The 22170-nt window shown below is 33.8% G+C and overlaps 1 protein-coding gene across 2 annotated transcripts in view; it reads right to left on the bottom strand.

Annotated features, from left to right (window-relative positions):
• The window catches only part of LRRIQ1 (leucine rich repeats and IQ motif containing 1), a 225744-nt gene that overhangs the window by 177443 nt on the left and 26131 nt on the right, over window positions 1-22170 (bottom strand). For both annotated transcript variants that reach the window (XM_037996759.2, XM_008004167.3), the window contains exons 8-9: window positions 21127-21279; window positions 19665-19815 (exon numbers count right to left, since the gene is read on the bottom strand). In XM_037996759.2, coding sequence (XP_037852687.2) covers window positions 19665-19815; window positions 21127-21279 — 304 coding nt within the window. The remainder of the gene's footprint in view (window positions 1-19664; window positions 19816-21126; window positions 21280-22170) is intronic.

Below are 22170 nucleotides of genomic sequence, written 5' to 3'. Positions count from 1 at the left end.
TTTTTCTTATTGTCTTGGCTATCAGCACTTGCCTCCTTTTTAGTAATGCAAATATCTCTAGCAAGTAATTCTCTACAGCCTGCTTTAATTACTCTCCCCAAAAAAGCTTTTTTGTTTTTCTGTCATATGCCAGGCTGAAAATTCTCCAAACTTTTATGCTTTGTTTCCCTTTTAAATATAAGTTCCAACTTTAAGTCATTCTTTTGCTACCACATTTGAACATAAGTGGTTAGAAGCAGCCAGGCCAAGTCTGAAACCCTTTGCTGCTTAGAAGTGTCTTTAACCAGGTAACCCTAAATCACCACTCTCAAGTCCAAATGCCCAACAATTACTAGGGTATGAACAGAATGCAGCCTCACTCTTTGCTAAGGCATAACACACATAATCTTGCCAATTCCCAATAAGTTTCTCATTTGTATCTGAGACCTCTGCATCCTGGACGTCACTGTCCATATCACTATCAGCATTTTGGTAACAACCACTTATCCAGGCTCCAATAAGTTCCAAATTTTCTCTCATCTTCCTATCTTCTTCTGAGCCCTCCAAACTCTTTGAATGTCTGCCTGTTATGCAGTTCCAACACTGTTTCAACATTTTTAGGTATCTTTATAGCAATGCCCCTCTTCTTCATACCGATTTCCTGCATGAGACTATTCTCACACTGCCAAGAAGAAATACCTAAGACTGGGTAATTTATAAAGAAAAGATATTTAATTGGTTCATATTCTCCAGGCTTTACAGGAAGCATAGTGCTGACATCTGCTTGGTTCCTAGCGGGACCTCAGGAAGCTCACAATCATGGCAGAAGGCAAAAGGGGAGCAGGTATGTCACATGGCAAAAGCAGGAGCAAGTGAGACAGTGGGGGTGAGGTACTACACACTTTTAAACCATCAGACTTCATGAGAACTCATTATCCTGAAGACAACACCATGTCATGAGGGAGCCTCCCCCATGACACAATACCTCCCATCAGGCCCTACCTCCAGCACTGAGGATTACAATTTAATATGAGATTTGGGTAGGAACAAATATCTAAACTATATCAAAGAAATACATGCAGCCAACAAATAAGTGAAAAAATACTCTGCATTACTAATCATTAGAGAAATGTAAGTTAAAATCACAATGATATACCATCTCACACTAGTCAGAATGGCCATTATTGAGAAAGTCAAAAAATAACAGCTGTTGGAGAGGTTGCAGAGCAAAGGGAACATTTATACACCATTGGTGAAAATGTGAATTAGTTCAGTGGCTGTTCAAACAGTTTAGAGAATTCTGAAAGAAATTAGAACCACCATTTGATCCAACAATACCATTACTAAGTATACAGCTAAAGGAAAATAAATCATTCTACCAAAAAGATATATGCACTTGTATGTTCACTGCAGCATTATTCACAACAGCAAAGACACGGAATTAACCTAGATGACTAGAAACAGGGAACTAGATAAAGAAAATGTAGTACATATACACTATGGAATACTACACAGCCATAAAGAAGAATGAAACCATGTCCTGTGCAGCAACATGGATGCAGCTGAAGACCATTATCCTAAGCAAATTAACAAAGAAACAGAAAACCAAATACTACATGTTCTCAACTATAAGTGGGAGCTAAGCATTGGGTATGTATGGACATAAATATGGGAATACCAAATAGTAGAAACTACTAGAGTGGAGAGAGTGAAGCAAGGAGTGGTTGAAAAAGTACCTATTGGATACTATGCTCACTATCTGGGTAATGGGATTATGCATACATCAAACCTCAGCAACATGAAATTTACCCATGTAACAAACCTGCACGTATTCCCCCTGATATGGTTAGGCTTTCTGTCCCCACCAAAATCTGGAATTGTAATCCCCAGGTGTTGAGGGAAAGACCCAGGTTGGGGGTGACTGAATCATGGGGCAGATCCCCCCATGCTGTTCTTGTGACAGTGAGTGAGTTCTCATGAGATCTGGTGGTTTTATAAGTATTTGGTAAGTTCTTCCTTTGCTTATTTCTCTCTTGCCTGCCACCATGCAAGACGTGCCTGCTTCCCCTTCAACCATAATTGTAAGTTTCCTGAAGCCCCCCAGCTGTGCAGAACTGTTCCAGCTGTGAATTAATTGAACTGTGAATCAATTAAACCTCCTCCCTTCATACATTACCCAGTCTTGGGTATTTCTTTATAGCACTGTGAAAACAGACTAATACAACCCATGAAACTAAAATAAAATTTGGGAAAAAAAAAAAGTGCAAAAAAACAAATGTTATGTCTCACCTTAGTAAATTAGCTGCAGGAAAATTGGCTGAGAATAAATACTATAACCATAATTGACATGTGGATGTTTTCTGCATTATAAAATGATTTTTAGTACCATAATAGATTTCCAAAATGACTTACTTTATAAATCATTGTACTTTTTTTTTTTTTTTTTTTTTGAGATGGAGTCTTACTCTGTTGCCCAGGTTGGAGTGCAATTGCATGATCTCAGATCTCAGTTCACTGCAACCTCTGCCTTCTGGGTTCAAATGATCCTCCCACCTCAGTCTACTGAGTAACTGGGACTACAGGTGTGCGCCACCATGCCCAGCTGATTTTTGTATTTTTAGTAGAAAAAGGGTTTCAGCATGCTGGCCAGGCTGGTCTTGAACTCCTGACCTCAGGTGATCCTCCTCCCTTAGCCTCCCAAAATGCTGGGATTACAGGTGTGAGCCACCATGCCCAGCCTCACTGTACTTTTAAAATATTAAAATTGATATTCTGTTTCAGTAGTGTAAAATTCAGACTTCATCATTTCAAAAGTAGTACTAAAACCTTAAACATTTCTTTAACATTAAAATATAAAATCTATGCCTAAAGTATATCAGTTTACATGTACTCTAGCAATAACAAGTATTATTAAATTTTCTCTAATATTCATTAAAAATTATCTAATTATCTACTTGAACTTTTTCTAATTAAACTGTACCCTAACTACATTTATTCATATAGAAAAAGTAGGCATCATAGGCTGAATCATTACAATGTTCATTTCAAATAAATTATTATTTTGATCAACTTTTTTTCATATGATATATCTCCATGTATGACTACATTTTGTTCAGTGTTTACATTTGGTAGTACTCAAAGATTACTGAATTTCTATTCAGGTGTTTGCTATTTTTATTATAGTTTTATTTTCTTAATAGTTGTATGTGACTTTTGTTTCTAATTTCTTGAAACAATAGGCATAGAATATGATATATGTAAACAGATATAAACCAATTATATTCTCTACATTTTCACAAATGTGAAAATCTGTTTTTCCAAAAATAGCTTTACTCTGACATAAAACTCATAAGAGACTGGTTTTACTAGTTTCAGCACTGTGTCATTGCATCTGGGAGACAGAAAATAATACAAGACAGAATCTCTGCTTTCAAGGATTTCTTATGTGATAAATTCAAGTAGAAAAATAATTACTGACATCTAAAATACAATTTATTGTTAAGAGAATTACAGCAGTGATTTTTCAAATGCACAGAAAACAATCTGGAAGGCTCATACACACTGGCTGTATCTGGATGATATAATTATGAATTACTACTTTATCATTTTACAGTATAATTTTTAGACAATAAGCATGTATTAATTATGTAGATAAAAAGTTACTAGGTTGGGTGCGGTGGCTCACGCCTTTAATCTCAGCACTTTGGGAGGCTGAGGTGGGCAGATCACGAGGTCAAGACATCAAGACCATCCTGGCTAACATAGTGAAACTCCATCTCTACTAAAAATACAAAAATTAGCTGGGCGTGGTGGCACGTGCCTGTAATCCCAGCTACTTGGGAGGCTGAGGCAGGAGAATCACTTGAACCCAGGAGGTGGAGGTTCCAGTGAGCCAAGATCAGGCCACTACACTCCAGCCTGGCGACAGAGCGAGACTCTGTCTCAAAAAAAAAAAAAAAAAAAGTTATTTAGAAAAAAATTAATAATCCATTTTCAGAAATTTCTGTTCAAATAGCCTGATCATCCTTACCTCTGAAAACAACTAAAAATAGTCATCATTTTTTAGAATATTTCTAAAAGTGCTGCTATGAAAGTAATGAACTCTCATTCAAAAATCTAAATAAATACGGTAAGCAAAGAGAGATAAGCAAAACAATAATGCCACTTTTTAAAGTGAGAAAATTTGTTAAACTGATGAATATGACAATCCATTTCTGCAGCCTCAGAACTTAAGGAAACAGAATTCAAAATGCACCTAAGATGGACAGGTATAACCCACAGTCCCACAGAAAGCTGGAATATCAATCAGCTATACACTGCTGAAAGTTAAATCTCTTATCTTGAATCTCAATATTCGGTAGAGTGGATAAAAATCTCATTTTTAAAATAATAAACACAAGCTGACACTCCCATAGGTTTGTAGCTCAGATTTGCTCAGATAGTGATCAGAAAACCACCACTAGAAATGTACCATTAAAGATTGTAGACTGTTTGCATTCCCAGCCACCTGAAAAATTATTTCTAGAGACCAAACTTTCATTCCAAATCTAAGAATAACCACGAATTTATGTTCCAGGGCAAATAAAAAGATGACAATAAACAAGAAAACCAAACCCAAACCATAAAAGGCATGAAATACATGATGCAATATGTTATCATAAGAGTTAGCAGAAATAATATAATGCACAGAAACAGAACCACATGAAAATTAGAATTAGCTGAAGTTTTAAAACTCAATGATCTGGATTAAGAGCAATTTCAAGTTTGTCAACTGGGACATCGATGTATACATATAAATTACCTATGGGCATCAAAGAGAGAGATATACAATACCGGCAACATGAAGGCTAGAGTCAAGGATATAAAAATAAATATATTACACACACATAATGTTTCAGAAGGAGAAAACAAAATGAAAAGGAAAAAATATTTGAAGAAATAATGCCAGACAAATAGATACAATTAAAAAGCAATCCACAGATTCATGAATTGCAATAAGCCCCAATAGGATGAATCAAAAGAAATCTCTTCCCAGACACATCAATGTAAAGATGCATAATCGCAAAGACAAAGAAAAGATATTTGACGAAGACAGAAAATACCCTCAAAAGTCCAGACATAACCGATAACATTCTTAACAGCATTGGTGAAAGTAAAAATTAATAATAATAGTAATAACAATAGCTTAATATCTGCAAATTACTGAAATAAACCTCAATCTAGAAAAATACAAATTATGATTTAAGTAAGTGTTAAGGAAAGATATTTACAGACAAAATTCAATAGAGTTTTCTACCTACCAATTTTCTTACTAGAGAAAAATGTAAAGGATCTATATCAAAAAGAAGAAAAGTGAGTCAAGGTTTTAATAAAAGAAGAGGCCCGGCACGGTGGCTCATGCCTGTAATCTGAGCACTTTGGGACGCCGAGGTGAGTGGATGACTTGAGGTCAGAAGTTTGAGACCAGCCTGGCCAACATGGTGAAACCCCATCTCTACTAAAAATACAAAAAAATTAGCCAGGCTTGGTGGTACACGCCTGTAGTCCTAGCTACTCGGGAAGCTGAGGCAGAATTGCCTGAACCTGGGAGGCGCAGGTTGCAGTGAGCTGAGACCCCACCACTGCACTCCAGCCTAGGCAACAGAGTGAGAATCTGTCTTTAAAAAAAAAAAAGGGCCGGGCACGGTGGCTCAAGCCTGTAATCCCAGTACTTTGGGAGGCCGAGACGAGCGGATCACGAGGTCAGGAGATCGAGACCATCCTGGCTAACACGGTGAAACCCCGTCTTTACTAAAAAAATACAAAAAACTAGCCGGGCGAGGTGGCGGACGCCTGTAGTCCCAGCTACTCGGGAGGCTGAGGCAGGAGAATGGCGTAAACCCGGGAGGCGGGGCTTGCAGTGAGCTGAGATCCCGCCACTGCACTCCAGCCTGGGCGACAGAGCGAGAATCCGTCTCAAAAAAAAAAAAAAAAAAAAGAAGAAGAAGAAGAAATAAAAGGCATAAAAATGACAAATGTGAGCAAATATAATTAAACTTTATATAAAATAACCATTATATTTTCCTTGCAGAGTTAAATAAAAATACATTTAAAATCCTGCAACGCACACACCCATAAGTCAGGAGACAGGAGGTAAAGATATTGATTAACTTGAGACAAATAAAGTGTCCAGTTTTAATTTCTGTAGTGACCGTTAAATTAATAAAGTATATAGCTACTAAAGGAATTCATGAATAAAATAGGAAATGACAAAAAAAAAAAAAAGTCAATCCAAAAGAAGACAACCGAGGAGAGGAAACAGAAATAGAATATGTTGCACAAGATTTCTGGTTATAGTACTAATGGACTAGGTAATGAAGAACAGTTCATCTTGTTGAGAAGTAGAAAAAAATGAAAATTACATAAACATATCTGCTCAAGACATTAAAGGACTAAAATGGTACTATACCGAATCATAGGGTTAAGATCCAGAAGTGAGAAGATCACATCTTTCAGGATATCTAGTAATTCTCAGAAAGAAAGTTTACAAACCTAGGAGGTCACAATTTGGCTTCTAGGGCCCTCTTCATCAGAGTAGGCCTAAGAAACCCCACCTTACTTTTGGCTGGGATCAGCATGCACTATCCATTAAGATTAAGAATCATTCAAATATAGAATGGGTTCTGAGGGACTGAAGCTAAACTTCAAATAATCTCAATACCAATGTACAGATTTAGCTACACAGAGATTGCCCTCAGTAAAAAATAAGGACTTCTAGAGGAAAATAATAATATACTAGCCTCTAATTGGTTCCAGTTTTTTTTCATAGTGTTCTTCTGTCTGCCAAATAACAAAAAATAAGCAAGAAAATAACACAATCTGACCAAAAATAAAGAAAAACAACAAGCAATAGAAACTACCCACTGGAAATCCAGATAATGAAGTTATCAGACACAGAACATAACAAAACTTTGCTGAACATGTTAAATAAAAGTTAAAATTAAATACCTGAATACTAGATACTATAAAAATGCAAATTAAATGTCAAGTTAAAAAAAAACAAGTAAAAATTCTAAAACCAAAAAACTACAACAATTGCAAACAACACTTTCATGGATAAATTGAACATTATATTAGATATACTTGAAGGATTAGGAAACTGTAAACTGAGTTAAAAGAAAATATCCAGATAAATACAAGGAGACACAAATGAAATATAATTATAAGAAATATACATATATAAGAAAATTATAGGACATACATTGCATATAAAAGATATTAAATATATTATGTCCTCTATATTACATTAAATATTTATTGTTACATATAATAATTATATCTATTAACATATATTAAATCATTAAAAACATGTATATTTGGAATTTTTCAATATTGAATAAAGACACTGAGCTACAGATTTAGGAGGCGCAATGAATTCAAACAGAGCGAATATTAAGGTAACCAAATGGACAAAGAAAAAAATCTCAAAAATAGAAAAATAAAATTATATTTCAAGGATCAACTTAAGCCAGGAAAGCTAGAATACAATAAAATATATTTACAATGCAAAAATTGCAATACAAATGGTAAGTCTATACCTCAAATAGACACACACACGTACATATATGTGTTTGTGGGTATGTGTGTGCCTATGTGTATTAAAAACATACTTAAGCATATAATATCTGAAAAATTCATCACCAAAAGACCTACAATAAAGGAAATACTAATAGATATTCTTCGGGCAGAAGGAACATTGTAGATGAAAGACAAAATAAAGAACAATGGAAAATTTATACTGTATTATTACATTATACTACTACTATTGGTATAGTCATATTATCTATAGTAACTTAAAAGAATAGAAAAATAATATGTAGCTGGTAAATATAAGAGGAAAAATGAAATAATTTGAAACCTCCGTCAAACCAAATAAATAAAGGCAAAAAGAAAAAAACAGGCAGAATGAACAGTATAAAAAATAATAAGAGAGTCTGTTTAATCTCAAATATATCAATGATTACATGAAATTAATGATTATAATTAATTGCTAAGGATGAATAGCTGCAAATCAAAGCTAGAGTTTGTAAGCCAGTCCAGATAAAGCAATAACAAAATCAACAAATTTTCATGTTACAAAAAAGAGACAAACTGGAAACAAAATTTGTAGAAATATTTTAAGTAAAAAGATAGAGGCTGGGCACGGTGGCTCACATCCCAGCACTTTGCGAGGCAGAGGCGGGTGGATTCCGAGGTCAGGAGTTTGAGACCAGCCTGGCCAACATAGTAAAACCCTGTCTCTACTAAAAATACAAAAAATTAGCCAGGCATGGGGACATGCGCCTGTAATCCCAGCTACCTGAGAGGCTCAGGCAGGAGAATTGCTTGAACCCAGGAGGTGGAGGTCGCAGTGAGCCGAGACAGAGTGAGACTCCGTCTGAAAAAAAAATAAATAAATAAAAAAGATAGAAAAAGAAAAAGATACGTCATGTGAACATTAAACTAGTGGTTCTCAAAATGTGGTCCAGAGACCTCCCAGAGACACTTTTAAAAGTTCTGTAAGGTCAGCACTGTTTTTATAATAATTCCAAAATGCTATTTGCATTTTTCACTCTCATTTGGTCAAGAGAGTATAGTGGAGTTTTCCAGAGGCCACATGACTTGTGATATTATAGCAAATTGACTGCAGAGGCAAATATGAGAACCCAGATGTCTTGTGTTAAGTCAGCATTAAAGAGATTTACAAAAATGTGTAACAATACCCTTCTTCTCACTATAACTCTTTGTTTAGAAAACAGAATTAACATTTATAAATTTTTTTGTGAATCTAAAGGTTTATTATTTGAAATTCTAAATGAATTAATAAAACATAAAAATTTTGTTTTCTTTGAATACTTGACAATATTGCTAGACATAACCCATACAAATAAGTTATTTGAGAGAGGTCCTCAGTAATTTTTGAGAATGTAAAACAGTCCTGCATCTAAAAGAAAGCTCGTTTAATTATATAAGACACAGAAGGCTAAAGCAGAAAGCTTTACTACCTATGAAAAGCAACATTTTAAAATGATGAAACTGGTCAATTTAACAGAAACATATAACAGTTAGAAATTTGCAGGCACCAAATAGCATGCCCTCAAAAACATTTAAAGTAAAAAAAAAAAAAGAATAAAAAGATTGAACTACAATAATCATGAGAGTCATTGCTAATATTATCAGTACCACACTTAATCAACAGGCAGGTGGCATAACAAAAATACGTAGGTTCTGAAGTAGGCTGTCCTGAGTTGTGAAAAAACAGGTCTACTCCCAAACTAGCTATTTGAAGGTAGACAAGTTACTTAACTTCTCTGAGCTTCAGCTCTTTTATTTATAGAGTGAGGGTGACTTCATCTCATTATGAGGATTAAAAACAATATTTGAAAGTAGTTTATACAGGATTTTCACATGACAGTTACTAAAAATGATAGCTATTATTATTTCCCAATAATTATTCTTAATAAAACAAGGAGTTTAAAACTATAAATTTGTGGTGACCAAATAAGGCTTCAGAGAAGGCTGAATTTTGAGTCAAACATTCAACGAGAAAGAGAATATTAATATACATTCCAAAAACTCTATTCACAACTGATTAAACAGTAATTGAATCCATAAATGCACTTGGATGAAGTGGGGGGGGTGGGTTCTAGATGTGAATGAAGTTAAAGTAGGTTGCTACCCTTTGTCTTTAATCTTATTATTTATTTATTTATTTATTTATTTATTTATTTATTTATTTTTTGAGAAGGGTCTCACTCTGGTGCCCAGGTTGGAGTGCATTGGTGTGATCTCAGCTTACTACAGCCTTGATCCCCCAGGCTCAAGTGATTCTCCCATCTCTGCCTCTCAAATAGCTGGACCTACAAGCATGAACCACCCCACCTGGCTTATTTTTTTGTTTATTTCTTTTATTTTTAGTAGAAATTAGGTCTCATTATGTTGCCCAGGATGGTCGTGAACTCTTGGGCTCAAGCCATCTGCCCAGCTTGGCCTCCCAAAGTGCTGTGATTACAGGTGTGAGCCACCATGCCTGTCCTAATTTTACAAACTCTTTATTGTCATATAAAGGCTGACAACTGAGCAAAATAAACTTACAGCAAGTCCTATCTTAGGATACCATTAATTCCTTAATGCCTCTAAGAAAATTATTCTTTCTCAGATAAAATATCTGATACTTCTTTCCCTGCCCCATTCAAAATAAAACAAACCATAGCCACAAAAATATGAAAGAGCCTTTTCAAAGGACTTAAATATAATACAAATAAAGACTTGCTTAAATATTGTTTAGTTTACTGGTTAAATATATTTTTAACAGCTCTTTAAAAGTTTCCTAGATCTCACAAAATAAAACTTAAGCTAAGTGTGTTTCCTCTTCAAAGGGCTCATGCCCATGGCAAAATTAGCTTTCAGCCATACTTTCTACAAATATCTATTTCAAATAATTCTTTCCACAGAAATGAGGCAATGGTCTAATAAAACATTCCTGCCACAGGGGAGAAAATTCTATAAGGAACAGCAAAACTAAAAATGTTAAATTAGGCTGGAGGTTTTTCACTGGAGATCAGCCACCTTCAGCTGTTCACTGATTGCCATGTCTGATGGTTTTACATTCACACGTACAAATATACAAAGTTGCATTTGAGTTTTTTTAATTTTAGTGCAAAAGTACTTCAGGGTTATACATGTTGTTTAGAAAGAGTAATACTGAAACAGGAATCAGGAAACTTGGATTCCAGCCCTACCTCTGCCATGAGTTAGATGAAAACTATGTGGGTGTTTTTTCATCTGTAAACTAAGCAGCCTAGACTCATGAGATAACCTAAGATCCCTTTCAGCACTTAGCATCGTGTTGCCCTTCAAAACTAACAAGTAAGCTAGCACCATCTAGTGGACTCCAAAACAAAAAAACAAAAAAAACTCACGGAATAGGTAATAGTGAAAAAGATTCTTATAAGCAAAATGTCTAGAGAGTTCTCTTACTTTATTTTTCCTCCCAATGATTCAAAGACAACATTTGAAAGCAAGAATTATTCCAGGCACTATGAGCCACGACATAGCAATCAAGCCTATGTGAAAATGTTGAATTATTTCCAAATCTTTCATATTTATGATACTAGTGGTCAATTTTCCAGAAAGCAATATTATCTAGAAAATAAAGTAGGAAAAAAACTCTTAGTATCTCTGCTATTTACAATGATAATTTTAAGGAATATATGATGTGAAATTTATAAATTCACAACTATATTGCTTCAATTAAAGAAATATTTTTTTCAGATTAAAGTTTTCCTAGAAACAGAAATATCATGAACAAGAATATTAAAATAATCACTTACTCTTACATGTTAACATTATATTTATAGTTTTTATTTTTATTCAATATTTAATAAAAGAAATAATTTACTCCAATTCCATATAGAGAGAGAAAATGTATATCACTATGATATTAAAGTCAAGAGAGTCATTTGTTATGGGTGGAAAAAGTCAAGATAATCATTTATTTTGTTTATTGCTACATCCTCAGAAATATTTCAGTGCTGGAAAAGCGCTTATACATATAGGTACTCAATAAATTTTTCATTTTGAAAAAATATCAAAATCATTACATTTGTTCAGCATGAAGAGTTTTAATGTAGTATAAAAATAGTAATAATCTTAATTATTAAATGTATATTTATTAAAGAAGTAGAAGAATAGAACAATAAGGTAATTTAAAACTTAGGCACTAGGGATAGACTACTGAGTTTCAAATCCTGTCTCTATCATTTACTAGCTGTGTAATTTTAGATAATTTACTTTACTTCTTTGTGTCTCTGTTTTCTTATCTGGTGGGGTCAGAATTTTTTTGTTTTTTTTTTTTCCCCCCCGAGACAAGGTTTCCCTTTGTTGCCCAGCCTGGAGTGCAGTGGCATGATCACAGCTCACTGCTCTCATGAGATCCTCCCAACTCAGTCTCCCAAGTAACTGGGAATGCAGGAGTGTGCCACCATGCTCAGTGGTACAGTGTGCATATCTGTCCCTGATCTCATGTTGAATTCTAATCCTCAATGCTGGAGGTGGGGCCTGCTGGTAGGTGTTTGGATCATGGGGGAGGGTCCATCAGGGCTTGGTGCTGTCTTGGAGATAAGAGTTCTCACAAGATCTGGTCGTTTAAAAGTATATGGCAACATCCCCACCACCACCACATTCTGTCTCCCTTGCTCCTGCTTTTGCCTTGCAACGTGCCTGCTCCAGCTTTGCCTTCTGCCATTATCGTAAGCTTCCTAAGTCCTCTCTAGAAGGCAAGCAGATGTCAGTACCATGCTTCCTGTAAAGCCTGCAGAACCATGAGTCAATTCAACCTCTTTTCTTTTATCTAGTATTGGGTATTTCTTTGTAGCAATGCATAAATGGCCTAATAACCCTGGCTAATAAAAAAAAAAAATGTAGAGACAGGGCCCCACTATGTTGCCCAGTTTGGTCTTGAACTCCCGGCCTTAAGTGATCCTCCCTCCTTGGCCTCCGAAAGTGCTGAGATTATAAGCGTGAGCCACTGTGTCCAGCATAAAAAATTTAATAGTACCTAACTCATGCCAGTGATGTGAAAAGCAAATGAGTTAATTTGTATAAAGCACTTAAATACCTGTTGGTAAGAAAGCTATTATTATATAATACTAGATTGTATTTTTATGTAAATAAAATGTATAAAATAACTTTTCAAATATGGATTTATTCAAAATTAATTTAGCTTCAAAACTTTCTGCTAGAAAGTTAATGAAATTCAACATAAATTAAGATAAACAAAGACAACTAGATTTTAAATTATAAATACCCTATTTTTCATTTGCTTTGGCTATTATTTTAAAAACTAACTCAAAAATACTAACGCAAAGTACTAAAGGTTTTCCATGAACCATTTCATAAACTTTAATAATCATGTGGCAACATTCATTCAATATTTTTTTTTTTTGCCACATCTCATATAGAAAACACAGTTTTACCAATTTTGCCATAAATTTACTTATGGGAAATTTCAAACAAAGGACAACATGAAAGATTTTCTTATTTAAAATTGGTCATAAAATAGAGAGTAGAAGGATGTTACCAGAAGCTGGGAAAGGTAGTGAGGGGCTGGGAGGAAGTGGAGATGCTTGCTTAATATATTAAAAACAGAAGAAAACAAAAAACAGAATGAATGAATAAGACCTATTATTTGATAGCACAACAGCATGATGATAGTTAATAATAACTTAATTGTACATTTTAATATAGCTAAAAGACCGTAATTTGATTGTTTGTAGAAACAAAGGATAAATGTTTGAGGAGATAGATACCCCAGTTTCCATGATATGATTATTTCACATTGCATGCCTGTATCATGTATCCCATAAATATATACACCTACTATGTACTCACAAAAAAAAACAAAATAAAATAAAATTCATAAGAATATTTCACAGCACATTTTTATTTTTACAACTGTATAGTTTAATTAGAATGGAAAACATTCATAACTAATTTCAAATAAATTGCCTTAAAAAGACTGAAGCATTCACTATTCTCATTCACTTAAATGCAAATAGTCTCAACCAAATAAATATGTACATTAAAATTTTCTAATAAAGAGAATAGAGTTAACATTACATATTAACTACTGTGATAACTATAGCACAGTAAGAATTAGAAACAAATTAAACTTGAAACTATCAACGTGAAATATTGTGGTATTGCTTCCAATTTTATTCACCTCCTTAAGAAATATTATAGCATGGAATAGTAACTCACTAACTTATAAACACAAATCTATCTTTGTGTCCCTTCATAAGAGTTCTTAGCATCAATATATCACTGAAAGACAAAATCTATGCTTTTCACTTAGCTCAACCAGAATCTCTAAGCAGTTCCTGAAGACGAAAAACAGACTCCAACTGCTCTTCAGAAAATCTACTTTCTCAAGTATACTGTTCTCACACTCAATAAATACAGTGTTTTCATTGTACCCAACAGACACCAAAGAAGTCTTTTACCTTGTTTGCTCTGTATTGCATGCAGAGATACCTCAGGTTCATCAATTAATACTATGGCAGTTTTCACATAAATCTTGCTGATATCCTATCACAGAAAATCCATTACTTACCAAAAAAAAAATTCCATACAGCACTGCTGGCAATGAAAACGAAGTAAATGGGAATTGAAGCATTTCTTTTTTACAAATAGCCTTTTTTTTCTTTTTAAAGTTTGCTTCAGTGTGTGCCAATATAGTAACATACATTATCAATGCACTTGCCTTCACTCCAACAAGAACAAAATTATTTTAAACTAAAATTTTGAAGTAAAAATATTTGTGTCAAAACTATCAACATTTCCATATGGGAGAAGTCATAATGATCCCAAAGCAGCAGCAAAAGAACGTGGGCAAATAAACACATTAAAGCATATTATATATTATATTTTCAAAAGTGTGCCTTGAAATGTTTGCAAAATAAAACTTATTTTGTGAAAACAGCTATATTTTACCCATGTTTTTAAAAATAAAGGAGATGATGGTGACTGCCTAGATCCAATGCTCCCAATACCTCCTCTAGAAATCCATAAAGAGTAACAAAATAAAAGATAAACACAACTTACAATTCCAGTGTAAGCGGGAGATAAGGAAATTACAATCTGAATTTTTTGTAAGTGAGGTAATAGGTATCTGGGACCAACATAATCCAGTTGGAATCCAGACTTGTGCAAGGGATAAGTAAGAAGTAGAGGTGCCCAAGTGATGGCAGACCCCCTGTATTGTGAACAAGGTTTCCTTCCAGAAAGAAGGAATATCCTGAGTAGGATGACAGAATTAAGACCAAATATATAAGGTAAATTAATAAAGGCAAGTGGTTATAGCTTATATGAGAAAAAAATTTAAACTTGGAGCAAAAAATAAAACCTAAATCTATACTGTATAAAAATAAATGTCTAAATTTGATTCAAAAGCTTAAAAATAAAAAAAGACGGCCAGGTAGGCAAACACAGATAAAAATAAACCATATCAGACAAGGTAGAATTTAGTTTCAAAGGCATTAAAGAGAAAATGAAGGAAACATAATAGTCAAAGCTAAAATTTACAATAAGGATAAGGCACTTATAAAATTGCATGGCAGCAACACTCACAAAACAGAAACCAAAGGATTTACCAAAAAAAAAAAAAAAAAAGGCTGATTAATAACAAATCAATAGCAGGCAAATTCACAATAACTCAACTTCCTCAGTCCAAAGTAAATCAAGCAAACAGAACACCTTAAGAAAAATTATCAGCAAGGTAGATCTTATACATATAAAACAAACTCTTTATCCCAATAATAATAAAAAAAATTCTGCCTCCTTTTCAAGTACATCTAAAACATTCATGAAAATTGACCACATATTAGATTAGCAAGAGAGCCAAAATAAGTTCCAAAAAGAGAAATAACACAAAAATTATTCTCCAGCTATAAAGCAATAAAACTAAAAAGAATCAACAACAAAAAAATGACCTTTCTATATGGAAATTTTAAATCTTAGATAAAAGATTTTTAAAAACTCTGAAATTATAAAAATGATGAAAATATCTACATGTCAGAAGTTACAGACTAAGCACTGCTCACAGGAAATTCTATAGATTTAAGTATTTATTTCAATATGATTTAAAAAAGATTTAAAAATAATTCAATTAAATATTTAATTCAAAATAGAAAAGAACAGCATAATAAACAGAAAAGAAAAAGCCAAGAAAATAGTATTACCATGCATTTGTGGTAAAAGTACTAAACGGCAATGATATGGTTTGGTTGTGTCCCCACCCAAATCTCACCTTGTATGGTAATAATCCCCACATGTCAAGGGCAGGCCAGGTGGAGATAACTGAATTATGGGGGAAGTTTCCTCCATACTGCTCTTGTGGTAGTGAATAAATCTCACAAGATCTGGTAGTTTTATAAATGGGAGCTCTCCTGCACAAGTCCTTTTGCCTGCCACCATGTAAGATGTCCCTTTGCTCTTGCATTGTCTTCCTCCATGATTCTGAAGCCTCCCAGTAATGTGGAACTGTGAGTCCATTAAACCTCTTTCCTTTACAAATCACCCATTCTTGGATATGTCTTTGTCAGCAGCATGAGAATAGGCACAATATACATAAAGGGAGTCTGACACTATCTTCCTAAATTATTGATATCTTTTGGCCCATTGATACAAATGGCAGGAAATTAACCTGAAGGTATATCTGATCAAATATGAAATTAAGTAGCTGTTATATTCATTATGGTAATGTGGAAGATTGGAAACCATCCAATATCCATCAGCAAGGCAAAAATGGGAAAACTCTGGTCGTTTCACACAACAGAAAATTAAGTAGCTATGGAAAAAGAATTATAAATTCCATAATAAGTTGTTAAGTGAAAAAAGCAAGATAAAGAACAGTACTTAAAATATGCTACATTTTGTGAGAGGATTAGCATACATACATGTATTTCCTTAGATATGTGCATACACAGAGATGCACACATATATATGTTTCACATATTATGTATGTACATATTATACAAAAATTCCACATATAAAAGTAAACAGGAGAGAAGAGTGAAAAGGACAGGAACTAAAGCACAGTATCTTCAGTATGCTTTTTTAATGTAGTTTTCATTTTGGAATCATGAATCTGAGTTACATATAAAAGTTAAACACAATCAAACGGGAAAAGTGAATTAATTTATCAAATTAGTAGAAAACTAAATTATCAAATTTATAACCTACTCCCAAAGATAAAATATTTCAAATGATTTTATAACGTACTATTTTAATCATATCTGTTTGGGATAGTGCAAGGACAAAAAATGTAAAGAAACCTTAAAATTAGTAAGCTATATTGCCAATGATAATAGTGACATTGTTGTTTTGAAGCTATTTTACGGATAAGATATGGCACGTGGTTATAATAATGTTGCCACAAACCATGGAATAAAGTGGAAGAAAATATGAATACAGCTGTAAGTCTAAAGCATATTTGCCATCCTCAATTCAAGTTCACAAAACATTTAGAGTATCAAAATGAATAACAAAGCAACTGACTAAAATATTCTGAGCTATAAAAATGTATATTTTCATAAGAATATTGAGAGAGAGAGAGAAAGGTAGAACAAGTAGTAAAACAAATTAAATAAACAAACCAAAAACAAGTTGGCACCACTGAAAGTAACTAGGGTCACTAAGACTTTAAGAGTTTGTCAATACAATAGTAAGCATTTAGCCCTCACTTTATGCTACAAACCATTTCAGGATAACAAAATAGTTCTAACTGATTAAAGAATTCCAGCTTAAAGGCTGTGGAAGAAACGATCAAATAGAAAACTCACAAATCACATCCTCTGCTGCATTAATTGATCCAGATCATATTAATCAATGGATGAACATTAGATGAAAGGTTGATGGCGAACTTTATAATGAAGTGTTTAGGTTATCATCAGCTATACCCAACACTCAAGTGTAGCATCACTAAAAGTAAACTGTCAAATACTGTATGACTGCTGATGTAATCAAATATAAAGCACAGAACACCACCTATGAAGAATTCCTGCCAAAGCAGCTTACTTTCGAATTTAATCAAACCTTTTTTTAACTAACTTCAATTTATAGAAAATACAGGGTTTAATGAAACAATTTCAATAAAACTAGAAAAAGTAAATGGACAAAGCCTGAGGCAGGACATTCCGTAAGACAATTCACACAGGTTCTGCAACAAATCAATGGAGGGGGGGGGAAAAAAGCCGTGAGAACTGCTGCAGATTTAAAGAGACTTCAAAGTCCTAGATAAATGTAATATATACTCATTATTGATATTATGATTCCAATAAACCCAGACACTTAGGAAATTAGAAGAATTTGATTTTGTACTATCAGTTAATACAAGGATTCATTATTAATTCCATTAGGTGTTATAATGCACTGGGGTTAAGTAAGAGAGGGTCATATTATTGAAAACTGTCTCCTGAAGCATGAAGGAATGGAATTACATGGTCTAGGGATCTGCTTTATGAAAGAAAAAACGAAATCAAAACCCCAAAAAAGTAAAGATGAAGCAAATGTTTAATATAACTAATGGTTATATGTAATTTCCATGTATTATTCTACATTTATAAATGTTTGAAATTTTCCACAATAAAAAGAGAAGAAAAAACAAAATATACACAGAGAAGCAAAACTAATAGTAGAACCAGGACTAAACACAGAAATTAAGCTTACTACTGTTCCCCTATCTATGCCCATTCTACTTTGATATTTCAGTCTAGATTAGACTTTCTAATGATTATAGGATTGAAAAGGTGGACAGTATGGTATCCTTTGGGAGCTCAATATTTCAGCCATTTGTACCATATCAAAGTAAAGTTTTAACCCAGTTCCCAGCTTTTTGGCAATCCTTGATTTTTCATTAACCATTATTAACCCTCTACCAAGGCCCTTGAGAATTTTATAATGAATAAAATAATAAAAAACAATAGAGGAATTCAAGCCAGGAGGTGAATAATACAATTTTTACTTTAGAATCATCACGCTGACAATAATGCAGAAGTAACTTGAGTCGCATTTCAGTGGGTAGAAGAGGGAAGTTGGGTGATAAGAGGCGAAAGCAAACACAAAACATTCTTTCTTTCCCAAAACTTGACAATAAAGGGGAAGAAGAGAGGGGAGGTAATGACAGAACTCAATGTGAGGTAAGAGGAAATGTTTTTTTGTTTTGTTTTGTTTTGTTTTTTGTTTTTATTTTCATTTAGAAATGTGAGAGAAAGGTCACAGCAATAGAAACACTTTGACAGAAGGCTGATGAAAAATAATGGAGTAAGGTCCAGAAGGGCTGATGGGAATATTTATAGAAAATAGGACTAGTCGACTGTAGTGGTACATGTCTATAGTCCCAGCTACTCAGGACACTGAGGTGGGCAAATCCGTTGAGCCCAGGAGTTCGAGACAAGCCTGGGCAACATAGCAAGACCTTATCAAAAAAATAAAAATAGATAAATAAATAAAAAATAAAAGATAAACTTGGGTCCACAAAAAAACTGCTAAAACAAAAAAATAAAAGGACTAGTCTTTAAGAAAAGGGATTTTCATTGCTACCTATATAAATTATAAGACATAAAGAAGGAAGTCAATATAGTTACATAGATATGCAGATATAGCTCTGGAGGGACTGGGAAGTTTAGGGAGATTCAGCCTGATGAATCTTTCATGTAGTTTTAGCAACTTTATCTGAAGAAGGAAAGATTAGTCCAAGTGATGTATGTAGCTAACGAGAGTGGTGATGATAAAGGTTTACCAGCAAACAGTTACAACAATTGCTGAGGCATTTGGGAAGCATAGGATCCATAAAAATATCAAGGCACAATATCAAGGTGTTATATTCCCGTAGAGCTCAGATCACTATTAGATGTAGGAAAAGAAACAGAGAAGTAAATATACCAACTTGGGGGGCTGCTAACAACTACAGAGTTGCCAGTGATGGGAGAGCACAGTCCCTTTATAGACATTAAAAATAATTGTATTTTTCTAAACTAGATTTTAAAAGTATAACACAAATAAAATATGCAGATTTGTGATGGCAGCCTACTCTTAAAAAGGAATAAATAAAACAAAATAAATTATGAGAAATACATGCTTAAATATTAAAATTTCATTATGCTTACCAATTCGAGTAATTTTATTATGTGAAAGTTCAAGACATTGAATATTAGTGCAGCCATCCAAACCATGAAGAGAAGTCAGTTGATTTTTATTAAGAAGAACAACACAGAGATTTTTCAAATTTTCACAGTCAATAGCCTCAATACGGTTTTCCTGAAGCAAAGAATAAATGCAATTAGTTTTACTTCAATGGCTTATTAATGAAATATTTAAAGTTTTCAAAAAGAGGAAAGATGAGATAGGATCTCCAAATTAATATCTGAATCTTTAACTTTTAAGATAACCCTGAAAACTGTTATACTATTTAGATGAAAATATTAAGTAAACTAATAAATAATTAATTTTTAATGTATTAAAGATTATTGTTTTAAAACACAGAGGATAACAAAGTATTTTAAACAATATAAATTTTAAAAAGTAAATATATTGTCATTCTTGTTTCTCCCATCTTGAATGGGAATGGCTACTGTTGTTAATCAAGCCGTGTCTCACCATTGTATGTGGGGTGGCAGTAGATAATTTTTAATTTTAGATTGCAGATATCTGAGCTAAGCGGGCGTCACCTCAGTGGATGCATCCAAGGAACTGGACCTGATGAGCCTCCTCTTCACCTGGATCTGATTTAGATGAGAAAAGCCCGTGCTTCAAGCTTGAGCCCGATGCCTTAAGTTAATGATACTTTGGTGTATTTGGGATATGAACGTATTTTGCATGTGGGAAAGATGTGAATCATTATAAGTCAGAGGATAGATTTTAATAGACTGTACTTTGGTAGCTCCCAGTAAACATCAGAATCCAATATTCACATATGCATACAGTCCCCTTCCACATGACCTCAGGGCTTAGCCAGTAAAACATTAGCCAACATGATGTAAGCAGATGTTTTATAAGCACTTGCACACTGCAGCATGTCTTTTAGGTTCTTGAGATCCTGCTCTTGAGAAATACCCTACAAACACCCTGGAAAGAAGCCCCAGATAACAGAGAGATTCCCATCTTCCAGACAATTCTGCCAAGGCAGCAGACATATAAGGTAAGTGATTTAGGACATTCTAGCTCTAGCTTCCATCTCACTACAGTTACATAAGAGACCCAGTAAATACAATAGAAATCAGAAAAAATGCCTAGCCAAGTTTAGTCACAATTAATGGCCCACAGAACCATGAACAAATAAGATGGTTGTTGGTTGAAACTACTAAGTAATATAGTCATTTGTTGTGCAGCAGAAGTAATGAAAACCTTAACCATATTAGCTACAAAAAGAGTTAGTCATTTTAGGTCATATCATCCAATAAACTTCCCTCTCTGCTTCTCAAAACTTTACCATACCACTTGATCTCTTCAGGCTCTGAGTTACAAGTTAGTTTAGTAATTGTTTCTTCAAAAGTGTCATTTCTGAAATGTAAACATAAATCCATTTTACATTTTATTATAAAATAAATAACAGTAGGATAGAGAGCATACCTGTGCATCAATGTACTTAAGTTTTTTACAATTACTCAGGCTGTGCAAAGAAGTTAATCCACAGCGTTGAAGGGATAGAAACTGAAGATTTGTACACTCTGCCAGTGTAGAAAGAACACAGCCTGGCAAATCTTGAAATGTAACTGTTGTAACCTAGAGGAATCAAGAAAATTGGAGTGTACAGTGTTACTTAACAAAAATGAATATAAACAACATTAGCCTTACAAAACTGTTTAGAAAATTCATTTAAGAAAAGTAATACTATATGTTGAAGCCTACGTTTACTAACAACTCAATTTGCTAAGCTATCTGGTCTCTTTTGTTCCCCACATACAAAGACAAAATATTGCAATCATCTATGGCAAATTCAAGCCCAAAGGTAAGATACATAAATGCAACAACATAATCATGTATTAGCTCATTCTCTGTTTTTTCACCAATTTTTGATTTTTAAAGTGGTATGGACTTCAAATTATACTATACAGCTATAGTAACGAAAACAGCATGGTACTGGCATAAAACAGACACACAGACAAATGAAACAGCACAGAGAACCCGAAAACAAATTTATACATCTACAGTGAGCTCATTTTCGACAAAGGTGCCAAGACCATACATTAGAGAAAGGACAGTCTATTCAATAAATGGTGCTGGAAAACACTGGATATCCATATGCAGAAAGATGAAACTAGACCCCCATCTCTTACCACACACAAAAATCAAGTCAAAATAGATTAAACATACTTAAATCTAACACCCCAAACTATGACACTGATTATATATATATATATATTTTTTTTTAATTGGGGAAACTCTCCAGGACATAGGACTGGACAAGTATTTCCTGAGTAATACCCTACAAGCACAGGCAACCAAAGCAAAAATGGACAAATGGAATTGCATCAAGTTACAAAGCTTCTGCACGGCAAAGGAAACAATCAATAAAGGGGAGAGACAGTCCACAGAAAGGAAATAATACTTGCAAACTATCCCTCTGACAAGGGATTAGTAACCGGAATATATAAGAAGCTCAAACAACTCAAT

The sequence above is a fragment of the Chlorocebus sabaeus genome, chromosome 11 (genome assembly GCF_047675955.1).
Source record: "Chlorocebus sabaeus isolate Y175 chromosome 11, mChlSab1.0.hap1, whole genome shotgun sequence".
NCBI classification, from domain to species: Eukaryota; Metazoa; Chordata; class Mammalia; order Primates; family Cercopithecidae; genus Chlorocebus; species Chlorocebus sabaeus.
The sequence above is the reverse complement of the archived record's forward strand: the minus strand, read 5'-3'. Positions and strand labels throughout refer to the sequence as shown.